This window comes from Jaculus jaculus, chromosome 11 (assembly GCF_020740685.1).
Source record: "Jaculus jaculus isolate mJacJac1 chromosome 11, mJacJac1.mat.Y.cur, whole genome shotgun sequence".
Classification (NCBI taxonomy): Eukaryota; Metazoa; Chordata; class Mammalia; order Rodentia; family Dipodidae; genus Jaculus; species Jaculus jaculus.
This window is the reverse complement of record NC_059112.1, coordinates 50,594,649-50,615,365: the sequence shown is the minus strand read 5'-3', so window position 1 is coordinate 50,615,365 and position 20,717 is coordinate 50,594,649. Positions and strand designations below refer to the sequence as shown.

The 20,717-nt window shown below is 42.9% G+C and overlaps 1 protein-coding gene across 1 annotated transcript in view; it reads left to right on the top strand.

Moving 5' to 3' along the window:
* The first annotated feature begins 7,872 nt into the window (after positions 1 to 7,872).
* Positions 7,873 to 20,717, top strand: part of Cd38 (CD38 molecule) — a 48,411-nt gene continuing 35,566 nt past the window's right edge. The window contains exon 1 of the mRNA XM_045161855.1: positions 7,873 to 8,189. Within this exon, the coding sequence (XP_045017790.1) occupies positions 7,945 to 8,189 (245 nt within the window). The 5' untranslated portion in view covers positions 7,873 to 7,944. The remainder of the gene's footprint in view (positions 8,190 to 20,717) is intronic.

Genomic DNA, 20,717 nt, shown 5'->3' with positions numbered 1-20,717 from the left:
TGTTGCTGTGTCCCACCTTATGTTGGCCAGAAGGTGATGTCCACCCTCTGCTCATGCCATTGTTTTCCCCTGCCATCGTGGAGCTTCCCCTCGAGCCTGTAAGCCAAAATAAATCTCTTTTTCCCAGAAGCTGCTCTTGGTTGGGTGATTTCTACCAGGAATGTGAACCGGACTGCAACAGTAAAGTGGTACCAGGAGTGGGTTTGCTGCTAGACACCCGATTGTGTGGTTTTGGTCTTTTGGAGCTGATTTTCAAGAGGAATGTGGGAGGATTTGAAACTTTGGCCTAAGAGATGCCTTGCAGTGCTTTAAGTACAGCTTGATGGACTATTCTGGTTTGAGCTGCAAGACCTGAATGCAATAAGAACTATGGACTGTGAGGTTTGGCTTATGAGGGTGAGAAAGAGCTTTGCTTGAACTAGGCTAGCAGTTTGTGTGAGAAGCTTGCTCTTATGCCCATGTCCTGAGAAGTTGTGCAGGGTTTCTTTCAGTAGAAATGAACTGGTGTGTGCAGAGGGATATGGCACAGAAAGAAAAATCTTTGGATGAACTCTTGCCCATTCAGCTGCAACTGAAAGATTACTACCTTTGAGACTGGTCCAGCTGACCTGCGCTTGGGCAACAAGAAGAATGTAGACTCTCTTGAAGGAAGGGGCCTGGGTGCTCAAGGAGTGTCCTGTTCTTCAAAGTCTGCTTTATTCCCCCCTGGATTAACAAATTGGCACCCTACCTGGTATCGTGGAGTATAAGAAATGCTGGAAAGAGGGTCATTGAGTTTGCAACACGGTCTTGTGTTTTGGAAATGGCCATGGGCAGTGTGAAGCAGGTTTGCTGATTGCCTGCATAGAGACCCCATGGGGCCATGAGGATGAACCATGGCTTGCAGTGGAGACCCAGTGGGGATGCCAGGACCATGAGATGGCTGCCAAGGAGCTGCTGGCCCCAATGAAGTTTCCCAGGACTGTGAGTAGTCTAGCTGGAGGGGCGGAATGGGAATGCCAGAGACTTGCTGGTTAGAATTATCAGACTTGGAGATTTGTAACTGGCTAGAGTTGCTGGACTTGAAGCTACAGAGATTGATGTTTGCCCTGGTTGTTTTAAATCTTGTATTGGTTGAATGTTTCTTTGCTATGCCCAATGCCATCTTTTGCAGTGTGAATATTTATTCTGTGCCATTATGGGTTTTTTGAGGTTATTTTTTGGTATTATGGCTCAGTTAAAAGATCTTGAACTATGGGGATGTATGAACATCATTGGAATTGATAAAAAAAACTATGGGGACTTTTAAAGTCAGACTGAATGCATTGTATTTTACATCACGTATGGGTATCAGTTTATGGGGGCCAGGGGCGGAATGTGGTGGTTTGATTCAGGTGTCCCCCATAAACTTAGGTGTTCTGAATGCTAGGTTCCCAGCTGATGGATATTTGGGAATTAATGCCTCCTGGAGGGAGTATATTGTTGGGGGCGGGCTTATGGGCTTTATAGCCAGTTTCTCCATGCCAGTGTTTGGCACACCCTCCTGTTGCTGTGTCCCATCTTATGTTGGCTAGGGGGTGATGTCCACCCTCTGCTCATGCCATCGTTTTCCCCTGCCATTGTGGAGCTTCCCCTTGAGCCTGTAAGCCAAAATAAATCTCTTTTTCCCAGAAGCTGCTCTTGGTTGGGTTATTTCTACCAGCAATGTGAACCGGACTGCAACACTATCCATACATGGTCCAGTGAAAAAATTGTCAAAAGAATCAGGGTGTACATGAGAACACATGGCAGGGTCACTCAAAGTTAAGAATTGCAAACAGTCTCAAGCAGTTGAGGAGGGGTCAGCTGAGGGCTCAGGAAAAGTGACAACTGAGGGACAGGATGTGGAGTGAAGGGAGCTGAGAGGTTACTGTATCACATATGCTGAGGGAGAGGATGTGGGTGATGGGAGCTGAGAGGTCACTTGATCACATATGTTGAGGGAGAGGACATGGGGTGAGGGGAGCTGAGAGGTCACTTGATCACATATGCTGAGGGAGAGGACGTGGGGTGAAGGGCGCTGAGAGGTCACTGTATCACATATGCTGAGGGAGAGGACGTGGGGTGAAGGGCACTGAGAGGCCACTTTATCACATATGCTGAGGGAGAGGATGTGGGGTGAGGGGAGCTGAGAGGTTGCTGTACAGCTTATGCTAAAGTAAACAGTCACTGAGGATGTGGCTAAGTTGTCTCCTGTGCACTCTGTGTGACACCTACTGTATGTACACAAGAAGCTGTGAGAAAACAGGAAGCCCTAGTGAATTAAAAATATTTTGAGGCATTCTGCCAATTACTGTTTATTCCTGCTTTGTGGGGACTATGTAGGAAAGGTAGTCAATAGGAGATGGGGCCTTGATCAGTTTCAGTATGTGGGCTGAGAAGCCACATAGCTCTTGTTTTCATAAATCTGTTAGAAAAAAAAAGCCACAGGCTGTGACCAGGTGACATTGGGAATGGTCTGATGTTTCTGTGCTTAGAAGCTTTTCACGGTTCTTCGGATTTGAAGAGGTACAAACTTGTCTGGGAGAAGAGCCCTCCCTAGAAGAACCGATCAACTCTAAGCTTTCTGAGGGCATAAATATGTCACAGCTGCCATGGCCCACCCCTAAAGATATTTCCAGAAGTTTCTATTCTGGTCAATAAATCCTCTTCAAGAACCCACTAGAGCTAGTCAACTTGAGGCCTGTGATTCTAGAGATGATCAAGTTGACAACAGAGATTAATGATAGCAGTGGAGTTAGTGATATACATCTGAGATGGCAGTCATCTGGGCTATTATCCATCATTACTAGCAATGCCTACTGGAAGAGAAAAGGTAGGGAATGATCAGTGGATGGCAGTACCTTAAAGATGGATGTTCAGCCAGGTGCCGTGAGTTAGACAGTGGGACTGGCCCAAGTGACAGAAAGGTGGTGGGCATTTTCCGGTGCTGGGGGCACAGTGAACTTGGTATTGCTGGTGAACAAAGGTAGGCAATGGCCCTGTTCTTTAGATGGAAGCCTTCCAGTGAGAGGACTGAGGAGAGGATATGTCCCACTTCTGGAGTCAGAGGTTGTATCTGCTTGAGGGACACAGGTTCCTATGCAAGCCTGAGGGGCAGGGAGATTACAGATCCCATGCATGTTCTAGGAGCTACTGAAATGTAAAGACTTGCTATTTGGGTTCTTATGTTTTAGAGAGGCAAGATGACCTGGCACAATTAAATAACATAACAAAACTATTGGTAAATCTACTAAATGTTATAATGTTAGAAAAATAGTAAAAAGAAAGATACCAATATTATTCAGAGCAGCCTGCATGCAGTTATTCGGCTGATGTTCCCAGACACCCCAGACATCCCTGATGTCTCCCTATGGCTGTGTTTATGGTATTCCCAGACACCCATACCATCCCTGCTGCCTCTCTATGGCTGTGTTTAAATGCCTGTTTCACCTTTCTGCATACCTTGCTTTCCTCAGGTAGACACCATCTTTTCAAAACCTTCCTCATAGCCACTCTGACTTACTACAGCTCTCTTTCCTGACATCCAGGTATGGCAGTATCCCTACTTAGACCTGAATACCTGGTGGAGGTCACACTCAGCTAAATCATGCCTGGGGATAATTTCAAGCTCATTTCACAGAAAATGAGTTTTTCCTTCAGAGCAGTTGTATTATTTTCCAGATAGGCAAAGTCCTCCAGCTCTACCTGACCACAAAGCTTGTATTTTTCACGCCGTGTGACACAGGAACGCAAGGCCAGCTTATTTTTGTGCCTGCAGCACCTAATATAGTCTCTAACTCATGTGGGCAGGTCCTTAGTATTAGTTGAATGCTTGCATGCTAGGATATGCCATTTCTGAACCTCAGTGAAATGTAAGTATCCACACATAAATCCATTATAACTGTGGTGCAGTGCTTGTGCTTGGGTGTAGATGATCCCATGTTGTCCTGACTACAGCCTGATTAGGCATTGCATGGCACCCATTTTACAGGTGAGAAAAATGAGGATTCATGAATGTAGGTAACTTGCCCCAGTTAAAGCACAGCAGTATGATGTGCTAGGAAGTCAAGGATAATTGTGCAGAAGCGTTCTTCTCCAAGTATGTCTCAGAATATTGGACTTTGTAGCTAAATGCCTTCCACAAAAACAAAAGCCAAAATCAAAATATTCACAAACTAAGTGGCTCACCAGAAGTCAAGGGTTACAGGGTCCTTTTTGGATTCATTTTCTCATGTGCTTGTTCCATTTCATTGAACAGAAAGAGGAAGTGAAAGCTGTGGTTTCCTCACCCAGTGCTCATTAATAATCATAAAGGAAGAAAAGGCACATAGCAGTCACCCTCCTGTGAATGTGAGAAACCCACATTCTTAAGCTCTGTTAGCATGTGTGCCACTTGGTACAGTGTCTTTGGCTGGCAATAGCTTTCTAAAGGATAAACGTCCATGCTCTTTGACCCAAGAAGTCTACTAGGAGAGCATATGCACTTGGACATGGAAAAGTACAGCATCACAAGAATACTTATGGTTGCCTTTCAGGTAGTAACAGAGGTGTAGAAAAACTAAGTGCCCATGGATATGAGTCTGGTTAGGCAAACTATAGCAGGCATAGTGTAGACAGACTATCAGAGATCATTTAAGTGATTTCCATTTAGCACTGTGTAGTGGTATGGAATGTTATCAGCATATAGCATGATGTGAAGAAAGCCAGGTAACGAACAGAATATGTCATGTTTCATATTTTTGTCATAATGAAGGTCTGCCTCACTATATATGTGTGGACATATGTACATGTGCTTATGTAACATGACTTTTGCCCCATGTGAATTAATCATATTTATTGTCAAAAATGATATGGCTGGAGAGATGGATCAGCAGTTATGGGCATTTGCTTACAACGCCTAATGCCTTGACTTTGATGTCCTACTATCCATTCAGGCCAGCTACATAAAGTGGTGCATGCACTTTGAGTTCATTTGCAACGGCAAGAGTCCCTGGCATGCCACCCCCCCCCTCTCTCTTTCTCTCTCTCACTCAAATAAATAAATAATTTAAAAATAAATAGTATTTTTAAAGCCATGGTTTGTGGAAGGCAGATCTCAGTTTTCTTTATGATTAGGAAAGAGGTTGCAAGGCTTGTTACACAGTAATTGGTTTTGAACCTTGCACTATAGACAGCATAATGAAAAGCATAGGACAAATGGGTAGGAAGTGGTAGGAAACAGAGCAAGGGAAGAAATTAGGGATGTGAACTTGAAGCAAAACCAGCATTCCATATTCCATTTTCGTGTCTGTAGCGTCTAGCACATGAGTATAACTCTGCATTTTTCAGAAAAGTGGATTCCAGAGATAAATGTCTGGTGAAGTCATTCATTCACTTGCTTAACTAGCACTTACAGACTTCATCTTGAGTTTCAGGATACCAGGAAAAAGGCATTAATTGTTACCAACCCAGCCCTTAGCAAACAGCTGGTGCCATGGGAGGAGACATCCAGAAAAAATTGTTAGAGGATACTTTGCTTGGCTGAGTGGTCCAGCATGGAGCCTCTAGGAATCTGTCTTGTTCCAGGAGATCATTGGCATCTATGCTATTCACCCAGGAGAGTGAACAACTTGGAGGCCTGCCCCATTTGGAAAAGCTTCCTGAGCAAGATGTGCTGGAGCTGAGGCCCAATGAGTAGCAGCAGCAATGGCATCTGTAAAGGTAAAAGGGAGAGAAAATCTTGGAATGGCTTCTGACACAGAGAAGATGCAGTACTAGAAGGTCATGGAAGTTGGGGACCCTTGGAGATGGGAAAAGCAGACAGGACTTATTTGCAGTTGTTTGCATCTTAGGGTAGTATGGAGAGATGAGGGAATCAGTTTTGTTGGAAAAGTTACATCTTAACAAAAGGGTGTCTGGATTCCACAGCTGGCAGAGAATGGATGCAGATTGAGGAGAGGAATTGGAGAACCGCTGAGAAGCCACTCTGAGGTGAGGGAGTGGGCGAAGCTGTAGTGCATAGGAGAAACACAGACCTCTCGTGGAATGTCCACAGACAAGCAGGAACCAACCTCCTGCACATGTGGATGAGAGAGAGGGACCCTTCCAGTGTTTCAAACTTGAGCGCCTGGGAGGATGTTCAGTCTTTTCATTTAACTAAGGAAGACCCGAAAGCAGCCAGTTTAAAGGAGTATAATCAATGTTATGTTTTACCTATAAAACCAGTCAAGCTTAGATGTTCCCTTCTGTATAACTGTTTGGACCCAAATTGACCTTGGCCATGACTTCCATTTTTCATTCTCATCTTCCTTTTATGCATGCTCCAGCTTCTGCTGGGCTCTATGCTTGCTCAGCTCTTCAAATTCCTTTGCTTTCTTTTGTTCCACCATGTTTACCCTGTGTTAAGGACTGAACGGCATCCTCCTTAAATTCTTATGCTGAGACACCTTGTGTCTCAAAATGTGACTATACTGGAAGATAGTGTAATTGTCTGTGAAGAGGTAATTAAAATGGGACCTACATGATCCCTGCCCATAGAGGCTCTGGGACTCTTGTCTTCTGTCTATACACCTGCTCTCTGTATGATCTATTCATCCTCTTGGCTTAAAATTGTATGTTAAAACCTTTTGTATTAGTGTTCCCAGCACTGATCCCTCCCCCAAACTCTATGTTGTACCCAACTTAATGTCTCCTCTTTGGGATCTGCGTCTAACAGGATTCTCTCTATTCCTGCCTTTCCCCCAAACCAAACCTACTTCATTCCAGTTTTCCTATTTCTAGACACAGCAAGTGTTCTTCCTTCTATCAGTTACTCAAATCAAAACTATTGCATTATCTTTGACTCTTTCATTTCCAAAACAAAAAAAAAAAAATTCACATACTATTCAGCAAATCCTGTTGCTTCTGCTTTCAAACTGTAGCCAGAGTTAGTATCTCTTCCCCCACTGCCTCCATTGTTACTACTCTGCTAGTCAAAACACATCAGAACTGGACTCCAGCCCCGCCCTCAAAGTCTTATTCTCAGTACCAAAGCCAAGGCCACAGCAACTCACTCATTGACCTGAATTGAATGTGTAAATGGAAATGTACAGTCCAAAACAGTCCAAATCCTGTCCCATAGATAACCTGGCCTTCTGCTGCCTTGGGAACTTCTAGTCTTTCTTCTTCAGTGTCCCACTCTAACTACAAGGCCACCTTGATGCTCCTCAACAGGTCTGGGCTTTCTTGCCTTGGCCTGGAAAAGCTCTGTTCCATGAAAGTCCTGCAGCCTGATCCCTCACATTGCAAGGTTACAGGTGTCCCTGTGGGAAAGGGGAAACAGGAAAAGCCCCTTTGCTTGGGGGTTCTCACTTATAATGCATAAGCATTGCATATCAGACACAATTCCAAACATCCCATCTTCTCACAGCCCCAGCAGTCAGGGAACAAGAACTAATAGGCTAAATCCACTGAGAAATGATCATATCTCTGGGATTCTGCTAACTCATTCAGTAGTAATCACTCTGTGAAGTAGTCTCTGTGTTTCTAATCTCTGTTTCATATCAGAAGCGTAGAGGTTAAGTCATTTTGGGGTTTCAAACTGATGCTGTGTGTAAGAGGAGTCACAGCCAAGAAGTAGAGGTAGGGCGTTCTTTCCCAGACAGCACAGACCATATGTAAAGCGTTAAATGAAGGGCGAAGAGTGCACGGTCCCACTGTTGCTCCTGCAGCTGCAGAGGTTAAAGCGTGGTACTGTCAGGTCCATCTGCTCATTAGTCTGGAAGGGAGCGCTGGAGGACGGCTGTGGATGTCCTTTAAAGCCTTATTGGTTGGCCACCCAGGGAACTAGAGCAGGAGGTTGGGGGTAGGAAAGGAAGCAGATAAAAGGCAAGTGAAGGAGAGGGGGAGGTGCAGCCTCCGACCTGGCAGGCGCTCTCCTCTCCTGCCCAGCCTCCTCCCCAGCCTTCGGATCTCTCCAAGTGTCCCATGGCCAACTGCGAATTCAGCCCTGTGTCCGGGGACAAACCTTGCTGCCGGCTCTCTAGGAAAGCCCAGGTCGGTCTCGGAGTGGGTGTCCTGCTCCTCCTGATCATCCTTGTGGTGGCCGTGGTCGCAGTTGTGAGGTGGCGCTCACCCCTGGAGTGGAATGGGGAGGGTACCACCAAGCACTTCTCTGAGATCTTCCTGGGACGATGTTTCGTCTACACTCAAATCATCAGGCCTGAGCTGAGGTGAGCTGGACCGGGTGTCACGGGCGCGGTCAATCTGCTGCCCAGCTGGAGCGGGTGCTCAGAGTGACTGCTTTGAACAAGGCATCTCGTGTTCGATTCTGCACAGAGCCCTCTGGGTGTGCTGAGCCGCAATGGGGAGAAAGCTCCGGGGCAGCTTGCTGAGCAGCTGCCCGTGCCCTGCCCGGAGCGGAGCGCTGCGCAGAGGCCGCTGCAGGCCCGCCTCCCGCGCAAAGCGTCTGAGCAAGGCCCCTGGCGAGTCGTGGCCAATGTGGCCACAGCCCCTGCTGGGACAGAGGGCGACTCGCAGGCGCAGAAAATTGTTGACATTTTCACTGGGCTTGAGGTTTTCCTTGGCGTGCCTCTCTGCTGAGAAAGTTAAAGTTACAGATGACATTTGGTTAAATGTCTTGTGGAGCCTGCGGTGGGGAAGGGAGGAGAAGGGCGTCAGAAAGGATCGATCACTGCACACAGTTTTATTTACCCATCTAAGACAGCACTCTGGCATAGTGGTGGATGCCTGTAACCCCAGCATTCTGGAAGCTGGGGCAGGAGGATTGCCATGAGTACCAGGCCAACTTGGAATACATACAGTGAATTCCAGAACAGCCTAGGCTACAGAGTGAGACCATGTTTCAAAACACACACACAACCAACCTACTAGAACCAAAACAACACCAAGGTTGGTTTTGTGCCCAGAAATGCAGGTGACCTTTAACAAAACAAAAATCAGTGTTAAAAGCTGACATATGGGGCCAGCCACATCAGCTTGGTGCATCTGTTCAGACCCTTCAACACATCAGCAGATGGACCCTTTTGGGAAGGTTTCTCGCGCTCCCACCACCTGCTTCCTGTCCCTGAAGGGAAGCACTTGTTGCATGTATTTTCGAGGCTTGGTTTTGGTGTAGAAGGAATTTCTGAAGCAGGACAGAAAGCAACATGGTTGAGAAGAACGCAGGGGAATTGCAATGTTACACTCTGTGTTGAGGTATAAACCAAGTAGTCAGTCTGGCCAGCAGCTTGGTGGCCCAGCTCCTCATGATGAACTTATTATAAAATATTCACCAAGGAAGCTTCGAGGGTCCTTTGAAGTGTTGTGTTTACAAATATAAAATGTCTTTGGTCACTGTTAAATCCTCCAGTAAATTCACAGTACTTAGCTGAGCACATCCACATAGAAACAGTGTGGCTTTTGACACGTGTTTGGGACCATGCTAAGCATTAAACCCGTGTGTGTGTGTGTGTGTGTGTGTGTGTGTGTGTGTGTGTGTTTAAGCTATCACATTTGCGGATGGATATGCATTCAGCAAATAACATAATATTTATTTAAGTGATATTTCAGTCAAAAGTAAGAGGAGGGCTGGAGAGATGGCTTAAGAGTTAAGCGCTTGCCTATGAAGCCTAAGGATCCCGGTTCAAGGCTCGATTCTCTAGAACCCACGTTAGCCAGATGCACAATGAGGCACATGCGTCTGGAGTTCGTTTGCAGCGGCTGGAGGCCCTGGCATGCCCATTCTCCCTCTCTCTCTGTTTGCCTCTTTATCTCTCTGTCTGTTGCTCTCAAATAAATAAATAAAAATAAACAATGGTTTTTAAAAAATAAGAGGATATACCCTGTCAATATTTTGATGAGCATCCTTCCAGACATCTCACACTGCATATACACACATTTTATGTAAGTGGGCTTGTGATCAGGTGCTTACTGGGCACCAGGCACTTCAGGAGTATCCAGTCATATAGTCCTTTAACAATTGTATGTAGGCTGGGGATGCTTGCTTAGATATTGCCTACCATGGTGAAGCTCTAGCTCATCCTCAACATCACAGTGAGTGAGTAGAAAGAAAAGAATGTAATGGAACAGAACAAAACAAAAATGTTATACAAAACAATTGTGGGCTGAAGAGATTGCTTAGGGGTTAAGCACTTGCCTGTGAAGCCTAAGGACCCCAGTTCAAGGTTCGATTCCCCAGGACCCAAGTAAGCCAGATGCACAAGGTGGCGCATGCATCTGGAGTTTGTTTGCAGTGGCTGGAGGCCCTGGCATGCCCATTCTCTCTGTCTCTATCTGCCTCTTTCTCTCTCTGCTTGTCACTCCCATATAACTAAATAAAATTTTTAAAAAAGAAAAGGAAGTATTTTCACAAACAAACAAACAATAAAAAAACAGTTGCACAGGAAAGTTATGGTTGGATTCCCATTTTACAGATAAACTGACTTAGAAAGTTTATGCAAATTGCCTAGCATTTGGTTGAAGAGACTGAACACATAACCACTAAATTAACTTACTGTGTATGTTGTGTAGGTGGCGTGGCTGTAAAAGTTATTAGTCACGTGCAGAGACTTTTGAAATGGAAGGGGAACAATACTGACAGCTAAGCTGAGCCAGCAGGCTTAATTAGAACATATGGCACTTGTTCTTGGTAGTTGGCAATCATGAATTCGGGGGTCAGACTGCTTGGGTTTCAATCTTGGCTGTCACAGCGTGACCTGGGACTAGGGCCGTAATGCATTTGTGTCATGGTGTTCTTATATAAAATGGAAACAGTGGTGGCCAGCTCGGGGGTAAATTCGGAGGACTAAGACAAAGCGTCTTGTCGTAAGTGCTCAAATTGCTACTTCTTGGAAATGCAGTATTGAGGACACCTTTCCATAGTAACAAATGTCAGACAAACACAACCATTTACAGTCACAATCCAGTAAGTCAGTCCTCCTGCGGAGGAAGTTAGGTTGTTTCTCATTTATTGCACCTCTTTAACTTAACACTTAGTCTCAGAGGTCTTTCATGTTGGTACTCCTAGACCTACCTCATTCATTTTTAGCAGGAATTACTTTCAAGAAGTTAGATGTACCTATTTCCAGTTGGCAAGAAATTAGTTTCCTTTTTGTTTGTTTGTTTGTTTGTTTTTGTGAGGTAGGGTCTCATTCTAGCCCAGGCTGACCGGGAATTCACTGTGTAGTTTCAGGCTGGCCTTGAACCCGTGGTGATCCTCTTACTTCTGCCTCCCAGGTGCTGGGATTACAGGACAGTTTCCAATTTTTTTTTTTTTTTTACAAATAATTATTTTTATTTCACACTACATAAATTTGAGAGTGTTTTATATGATTACAAATTTCTTTATAACAAAGTGTTTTAAATGCATGTAATCTTCCAAATACATTTGTGGTTTTTCTTAATGACTATGAAAAGGTCATATTTTTCCAACTTACAAGTAGAAGGGTGGAGGAAAGCAGGACATGGTGACAGATCCAGACCTTAGGTGACCAGGCAAGGCTACCTGATTAACAGATTGAAGTGACTTATGAGATCCAGGATTTTCTTGCCTAAAAATGTTGCAGACGAGTGTACTCAAGATGAGGAAGAAAATCTAATTACAGATAAAGTCATTTCATACCAGAAAACAGCTGTGTAATTTAGGAATTTTTAAAATTCAATTAGGTGTGTGTATGGTCCATTAGTATCCAGCTTTAATACCTGCCTGTTCCCGTAAGTACCATGTTCCACCACAACCCCAACTGCAGCGCACTTGCTGTTAGCAGCCGCTTCTTTTTCACACAGGTGCATAAACTGGGAATACAGTTCTAACCCTTCTTCCTTCCACTGTGAGAGTGATACTGCATGCTTCTTCCTTTGCCCCTGCCCCCAAGGGTGGCTTGAGGGACGGTAAGAACGTCACCAGGCAGATCCAATATGGAGACGTGCTTGCCATTTTCTGTCTCTCTTAACTTCACATTTAACAGTGTATTAAGCATTTTGGGAAGTTCTTCATCAGCTCCCCTGAAGAAGCACACACAGATCACTAATCCTCTCTGAACCTCCACCTCCTGCGGGAGCGCCCGGGCCCTAGGCGCCCTCAGCCATGCTGGAGCCCAGCCCGCGCCATCCGGCCAGTTTCCAAATTTTTAATCCCAGCCACTCATCCCACAAACATTAGCCTGAGCCTCTACTATGCTCTAGGCAGTGATCGGGTTTCTGATTTACACGCGTGAGTGCTGGAGTTCCCATTCTGGTGACGTTTTCCTTTCCATGAGAGAAACACGCTGTAGCAAAAATTTTCAACCTATATTTTGTATACTTATAGAAGTGTTGTATACTATACGATAGATTTCTACTAATGAAATATCTGGGTAAGAGAGAAAATTGTACATATTTCAATTTTTTTTCAAATTCCAGATATTTGCAAAATAGCCTTACCACTTTACACTTCCAAGACACTCTGTAAGAAGGCACACTTCTCCATAATCTCTCCACTATTGACTGTTTTTAACTATTTTAATTATGAAAAAAAAGCATCTAATTGTTCCCTGGTTGCCTGTGACTCTGAGCATCTTGTATATGTTTTTGGACCACTTAAAGTTATTTCAGGTTCTTGATCATTTTTATTGATTTGTGTATTTGTTTTTATGGGTGTTTTAAGGTTTAGATAATATTTACACATATATACACAAATTGTCTTCCAGCTATATCCGTAAAATTTCCCCATGAACATATTTTGTGGGCAATAGTTATAGGAATGGCAGTTTTATTTTAAAATCCAGAAATTGTAGCTTGGAAATGCTTCCTCTTGATTCTGCGTTTAAAAGCCAGAATTCTTTCCTCTCTGTGTTTTCTCAGACACAGCTAAAAAATGAATCAGGACTTTCAGCATTCTGTACAGAAGTCCTCTGAGTCACACGCAGTGTGTCTGGTGCATTCTGTGGGTCTGAATTTTTGCAGTGGATGGTATTTATGCCATGCTGTGCCATGAGCTGCCTTCCAGTAACCACCTTGCAGCCTCCAATAACCACTTCTTTGTCCATTTGGGCAACACTAAACAGTTTTCTTGACACCTTTTTTCTTCTGCCAGCTACCTAGCCACAGTATTAATGTTATGGGATCTCCAGAGAAACAGAAATCACATGTGATATAAGAGAGAGGGGAGGGGATGAGAGTGAAGGATTTTAAGGAAGTGATTCATGTAATTTGCAAACTACTAATTGAAGGTATCTGCAGGGTATGTGAGCAGGTGGAAGCCTTGGGAATTGTTGATGGCACAACTTGAGTATGAGGGAAGTCTCTGGCAGGATTTTTCTTTCCTCCTGGAACCTCAAACGTTCTCATAGCCTGAGGGACACACATAATTATGGAGTGAATGTATTCTTTTTTCTTAATTTTTATTAACATTTTCCATGATTATAAAAAAATATCCCATGGTAATACCCTCCCTCACCCCCTACACTTTCCCCTTTGAAATTCCAATCTCCATCATATTACCTCCCCATCTCAATCATTATACTTACATATATACAATATTAACCTATTAAGTACCCTCCTCCCTTCCTTTCTCTTCCCTTTATATCTCCCTTTCAACTTACTGGCCTCTGCTAGTAAGCATTTTCCATCTCACGCAGGAGCCCAATCATCTGTAGCTAGGATCTGTACTGTACTGGAAAAGCTTAAGAAGCAATGGTGTTAGCTCTTCCTTAAAGGTCTGGTAAAATTCAGCAGTGAATCCATCTGTGCCTGAGCTTTTTTTAGTTGGGAGATTATTGATAACTGTTCGGATCTCAATGTTTGTTATAGGTCTATTTAAGTGATTAATCTCATTTTGATTTAATTTAGGTAGATCATGTAAATCAAGGAAATCATCCATTTTTTTCAGATTTTCATACTTTGTGGAGTATATGCTTTTATACTATGTCCCTGTGATTTTTTAAATTTCTCTGGAATCTGTTGTGATGTTACCTTTTTCACCTCTGATTTTATTAATTTGTGGCTCTTCTCTCTTTCTTTTGGTCAGATTTGCTAAGGGTTTTTCAATCTTGTTTATCCTGTCAAAGAACCAACTCTTTGCTTCATTAATTCGTTGGATTTTTTTTTTGTTTCTATTTCATTAATTTCTGCCCTAATCTTTATTATTTCTTCCTGTCTACTGATTTTTAGTTTGCCTTGTTCTTCTTCTTCTAAGGCTTTAAAGTGAAGTATTAGGTTGTTTACTTGCAACCTTTCTAATTTCGTAATATAGGCACTTAAGGCTATAAATTTACCTCTGAGAACTGTCTTCATTGTGTCCCAGAGATTTTGGTATATTGTCTTCTCATTATTGTTTGACTCTATAAATTTTTTTATTTCCTTCTTGATTTCTTATTGACCCATCTATCATTTAGTAGTGTATTGTTTAGTTTCCATGATTTTGTGTATGCTCTATAGCCTTTCTTGCTACTGATTTGTAGTTTAATTCCATTGTGGTCAGAGAGAAGGCAAGGAATTATTTCAGTTTTCCTGAATTTGTTAAGATTTGCTTTGTGTCCTAATATATGGTCTATTTTAGAGAATGTTCCATGTGCTGCTGTAAAGAATGTAGATTCTGCAGCATTTGGATGAAATGAAGTGTATATATCTGTTAGGTCCATTTCTTCTATGACCTCATTTAGTCCAGATGCCTCTCTGTTTATTTTTTCCTGGGATGACCTGTCAATTGATGAGAGTGGGGTGTTAAAGTCACCCACCACCACTGTGTTTGGTGTTATCTGTGACCTTAGTTCTAACAGTGTTTGTTTGATGAATTTGGGAGCCCCATGTTAGGTGCATGTATGTTTAGGATTGTAATGTCCTCCTGTTGGAATGTGCCCTTAATTAATATAAAGTGACCTTCCTTATCTTTCTTGATCAACATTGGACTGAAGTCTACCTTGTCAGATATTAGGATAGCAATCCCTGCTTGTTTTCTAGGCCCATTTGCTTGAAACACATTTTCCAACCTTTCACCCTAAGATAATGTCTATCCTTTGTAGAAAGGTGAGTTTCTTGGAGACAACAAATTGTAGGATCCTGCTTTTTAACCCAGTCTGCAAACCTATGTCTTTTGGTTGGGGCATTGAAGCCATTGATATTAAGAGATATTATTGAAAGGTGTGTATTTATGTTTGCCATTTTTTTTTTTTTTTGTGGTTCCAGTTCTACCTTTGCTCTCTTGTGTTAACTAGTATTTGAGTATTGCTTGCTTTTTCTAGGTTCCTTATATGTGTGCTTTTCCTTTTCTTCAGCATGGAGGATTCTATCAAGTATTTTCTGTAGGGCTGATTTTGTCTTCATATACTCCTTTAACCTGCTTTTGTCTTGGAATGTCCTTATTTCCCCGTCTGTTTGAATGGATAGCTTTGCATGATAAAGTAACCTTGGTTGACAGTTGTTATCTTGCAGAACTTGGAATACATCACTCCAAGCCCTTCTGACTTTTAAAGTTTGTGTTGAATAATCTGCTGTAATCCTGATGGGCTTGCTTTTGTAGGTAACTTGATTTTTCTCTCTAACTGCTTTCAATATTTTTTCCTTGGTTTGTGTGTTTGGTAGTTTGATTATAATATGACAAGGAGAGGTTCTTTTCCGGTTTTGTCTGGGTGGGGTTTTAAAGGCTTCCTGTATCTGCATTGGCACCTCTTTCCCAATTTGGGGGAAATTTTCTTCTATGATTTTGTTGAAGACACCTACTATGCCTTTGGAGTGGAATTCTTCTCCTTCTACTATGCCCTGAATTCTTATATTGGATCTTTTCATAGTGTCCCGAATATCTTCAAATTCTCACTCATACTTTTCTATAAGTTTGTCTTTCTCTTTGTTGGCCTGTATTTGATCTGCCACCTGGTCTTCTAGCTTAGATATTTTGTCCTCTCCTTCATCCACTCTAACTGGTGAGATTTTCTACAGAGTTTTTTTTTTAATTTCATGAACTGTGTTCATCATTGCTAGTAATTCTGACTGTTTTTTTTTATTATTATTTCTATTTCCTTATTTATGTCTTGTATTGCCTTCTCTATTTCATGAATTTGGTGTCCTGCATCTTTGATTCCTTTGATTTCCTCTTTGATTTCTTCTTTGATTCCTTTGATTTGCTCTTTGACTTCTTTGAACATGTGTACAATCATTCTTGTGAAATCTTTCTCAGGCATTTCCTCTATCTCATTCTCACTGGAGTCATTTCTGATGCACTAATACTTTTAGGTGGATTTATATTGTCTTGCTTTTTAGTGTTTCTTGTGTGATAATGTATATATTTTTGCATCTTGGATTAAGTTAATGGTTGGATTTTCTAGCTAGCTGGATATTCTTAGCTGTATCAATTGATTTGATGTTATATATCTTCAGGTTAGGAGCTTAAGGTGTTAGGTGTGGCTCCTAAGACTCTGAGAGTATCTACAAAGGTGTTCCTAGGGGTTGAGTTTCCCTGCTATGGGAGTATTCAAGTAGGCTAAGTGGAATAAAATATAGGTAGATTCTAAAATTTAACTAAACACTGTACACATTCAATCAAAAACAGCACCGAATATTTATGCAAGAGTAGTTATTATAACAACCAGATCCTGTATCAACAAAGAGGTTAAGATTTCTGGTCTGTTGAGGGATCTGAGTCAGCTTGTGACCAAGTGAGACCCTTCCCTGGTGCAATCCCAGTTCCCTTTTTGATGATTTTGGTGTCAGTCAAGTTGCTGGGTGGGTCGTGGGCTGCTGTTCTGATTTCTGGAGCTGGGCACTGGCTTTTCCTGTGGGGCAAACCGAGCCTGGCAACTGTGGCCCTGCAGATTGGCACCCCCGCTGCTGGAACCACCACTGCTGCTATTGAAGCTGCTGCTGCTGGATCTGTCCCCGCTGCTGCTAAAGCTGCTGCTGCTCGGTCTGTCGCCTCTGCTGGATCCTCCGCTGCTGCTGCTGAATCTCTGACTGCTGCCTCTGAAGCTGCTGCTGCTGCTGGATCTGCCGCTGCTGCCGCTACTGGATCTGCCACTGCTGGGGCCGCTGCTGCTGGTGCCAGAGCTACTGATGTTGCTGCTGACTCTGCTCCTGATTGGGTCCCGCTGTTGCCTCAAGTTGGCATGGCCGGGTTCCGGGACCACTGCTCTGTTCGCTGGAGCTGGGCACAGGTGGTGGGGGAGGGGAGGAAGCCGCAGCTGCTCTAGTTCTCTCACTGTTCCACGTGTTCTTCTACCTTGTGATCTGCTCCTCCGTTGTTCACTGCTGCTCTTCCTTCACATTTCTTGAGTTGCAGGGAGCGCCGGTGTGAGTGGAAGCTCCCCTCACCTGGCTTTTCCTGCGGCTGGAACCAAGCCTGGAAGCTTTCTGGTGTGCTGCCGCCACCCCATTCGGGGGACCTGCCGGGGCTGCTTTTACCGGCCTGTGTGGACTCTGGATGCTCTGGATCTCTTCTACTTCTCCACTGCCATTTCAATTTCCTATACACCTCATTTTTTAGTAAAAGTGTGTATTTTGCTGAGTTTTTTTGGTCTTTTTCCCCTAGGCTGCTTTGGCGTGGTACCTAAGCAGTCATCTTAGCCAGAAGTCCGGGAATGTATTCTTCACTAGGTCTTTGATCTAATGCTAATCTTATGTAAATTATACCTTCACAGCAACAATCAGATGTGTTTGACTAAATAACTGCCGTGGCCTCACTGAGATGACACTTGAAATGAATCGTCTGTGCTGCTTCAGTTTTTATTTATGCAGCTCCGCACTGCCAGGCACCATTTTCTCTTTCTGCATAATGAACTCCTGCTCTGAAATCAGTGACTTAAAGCAACCATCATGCATTATGTTCCATGATTCCATGGGCTACTTCCCATTATGTTGGTGGAGTCTGCCATGATTCAGGGAATCATCCAAAATGTCCCACTTGCATGACTGACACCTGGGTTCAGCTGAGATGGTCTCTCTCTGTGTGTCTCTCAGGGCCGCTTTCTCTCTGTGTGTCCTCTCACACAGTCCCACTTTGTGACAGCAAGATTTCTTTAGGGCTCTTACATTCTAAAAGGTCAGCCTGGTGGGTCCACTTAAAGTTTTAGGCTCATAGTGGATACCAGTTTCTTTCTACATGCCCTGTCTATGCATCTAATACTCACAGGCCAAAACCAACCCAGACATGAAAGGAGGAGAAATAAACTCCAACCTTAATTCAGGGAGTAACACAAATTCTGTAGACAGCTTTAATCCTCATAGTTTATATAGGAATTTTTTCTTCCCATTTCTTTCTAGTCTTTTTTGTTTTTTGTTCTGCTACAAGTAGATTTACAATGACAAAGACATAACACATGCCTCCTGAAATGTATCCTTCAGTTGAGGAAATTTTGTCTACTGACATATTTTGAACACCCAGAATATAATATTTTCTAAATATATTTAGTTGAATTCTAATGATATATAAGCCAGTATTCTGCAATCATATAAACAAAGACCCACCAAATACACATTCCAAATGTCACTACCCTCCAATCTATCCAGTTGTATTTTGGGAAGATATACTGTTTGTTTTCCCTTTGTGGAATAGCTTCTAGAGAATTCCTTACAGGCTATATGATTTTTATTTTTCTTCCCTACTTCTCCTTGACTATTCTTTTACAAAAATTTCATATCTTCACAAAACTTATCATCTACCAGCTTTTTATTTCTGTCTGTGCAGTTAATTTTCATTGCCAATTTGATTGGATTAAGAAGTTCCCAGGACATGAGTAAAGCACATGTTCAGGTATGTCTCCCAGGGTATTTCCAGAGAGGAAACTAAGGAGAAAAGACCCACACTTAATATGGGCAGCACCATCCCATGTGCTGTGGTGTCCCTAGCTACACAAAAATTTAAAAAGAGAAGAGAAAGCCAGCTGAGCACTGGCACCCCCCTCCTCTTTTTCTGATTTCTGTTTGGGGCCACAGACCAAATACCCTGCCACCATGCCTTTCCTGTGTGAGGGACTGTAATCCAAAATAAACTTTCTCCCTCAAATTGATGTGTGTGTGTGTGTGAAAGAGAAAGAGAGAAAGTTGTAATAGTTAAAATTGATTGTCACCTTGACAGGGTCTAGAATAACCTACAAGACAACTATCTAAGCATGTCTTTGAGGGAGTTTCAGGGTGGCTCAATTTAACTGGGAAGATTCACCCTAATGTGGATGACAAACTTCCATGGGCTGGAATCTTAGACAGAATCAACAGGAGAAAGTCATGAGCATTCATTTCTCTACTTCCTGACTGTGGATGCCATTTGACCAGCTATCTTCATGTCCTTCTACCATGATGGACTGTACTCTCAAACTGTAAGCAAAAAACTCTCTTCCTTCATTATACTGCCTTTGTCAGGAATTTTTTCACAGCAATGAGAAAATAGACTGATACACAAACTTGGTGCCAAGAGTGGGATCATGGCTATGACAAACCTGTCAATGTGGTTCTTAGGCCTTTGGAACTAGAGGACTATAAAACAGTTTAGAACTTCAGACTAGAGGATCTCTGGAATGCTGCAAGCAGAGGTTAGTGGGGCATTCTAGTGGGAGTCTGTGAGACCAGAATACTGAGGAAACATGCAGAGTTGAGGCCCTGACATAAGGTTCAGAGGAAATAAGGACTCTATTGGAAATAGGGCTAGAGGCCATTTGTGTGATATTTTGGCAAAGAATATGGTTTCATTGGGGTGGTGCACTCAGGAATTGAATAAGGATGAATTCAAAAGTTCTAGACTAGTTTGTCACAGGAAATTTCAAGACAAGATAGCATTAAACTTGTGTCCTTGTCACTTCTTAGTGCTATTATCCAGGTCTTCAGTAAGAGATAGTAACAAGTGGAACAGAAATATGAGAAAAATATGTTGCTTGCTGGGAAAGTAAGGAATTTAAATGTAGTAGCACCACTCCTTGGGCTGAAGTCAAAGAATGAATAAAAATGAGAAAACAAGTTGAATACCAACATATTTAATCACTTTTTGCTTCCTGACTGCAGATGTAACCTGACTAGCTATCCTCACATTTCTGCCACCATCCTTTTCCCATTATTATGGTTTATATTCTCAAAATGTGATCCAGACTAAACTCTTCTTTCCTAGGTTGCTTTTGTCCAGTATTTTGCAAGAGCAACAGGAAAAATAACTACCATATCAGTTATTTGGTCACAATGATGAGAAAAGTAATACATGAGGTTTGACTACAGAGGCTGGTGCAAGCTAAACACATACTCTACTACTGAGCAACATGTCCAGCCTCATGGGTAGATGAATATTAAAGGTTGGACTTATTATGAAGCTCAACCTTCTCTGAGGTGAGCTAAAAGCATTTAGTGCAGAATATTCCTGAGCAGAACACCCTTGGTTCTGCTGTTTAAGGCTACACCTCCCTTCTTACCAAGATGGCCCTTGTTGTACTGACCTCATTGTTGGGATAAAGCACCTGACCAAAAGCAGCTGATAAGAGGAAAATTTTTAAAAAATATTTTTATTTTTATTTATTTATTTGACAGAGAAAAAGGGGAGAGAGAGAGAGAGAGAGAATGGGCGTGCCAGGGCCTCCAGCCACTACAAATGAACTCCAGATGTGTGCGCCCCCTTGTGGATCTGGCTAACATGAGTCTTGGGGAATCGAACATGGGTCCTTTGGCTTAACAGCCAAAAGCCTTAACAAGAGGAAAGCTTTTTTTTCTTTTTTTTTTGGCTTACAGTCTCAAATTGAAGCTCCATGATGGCAGGAGAAAGCATGGCATGAGAAGAAGCTGAGCACCACCTCTGCCATGGCAGGTGGAGCAGCAGG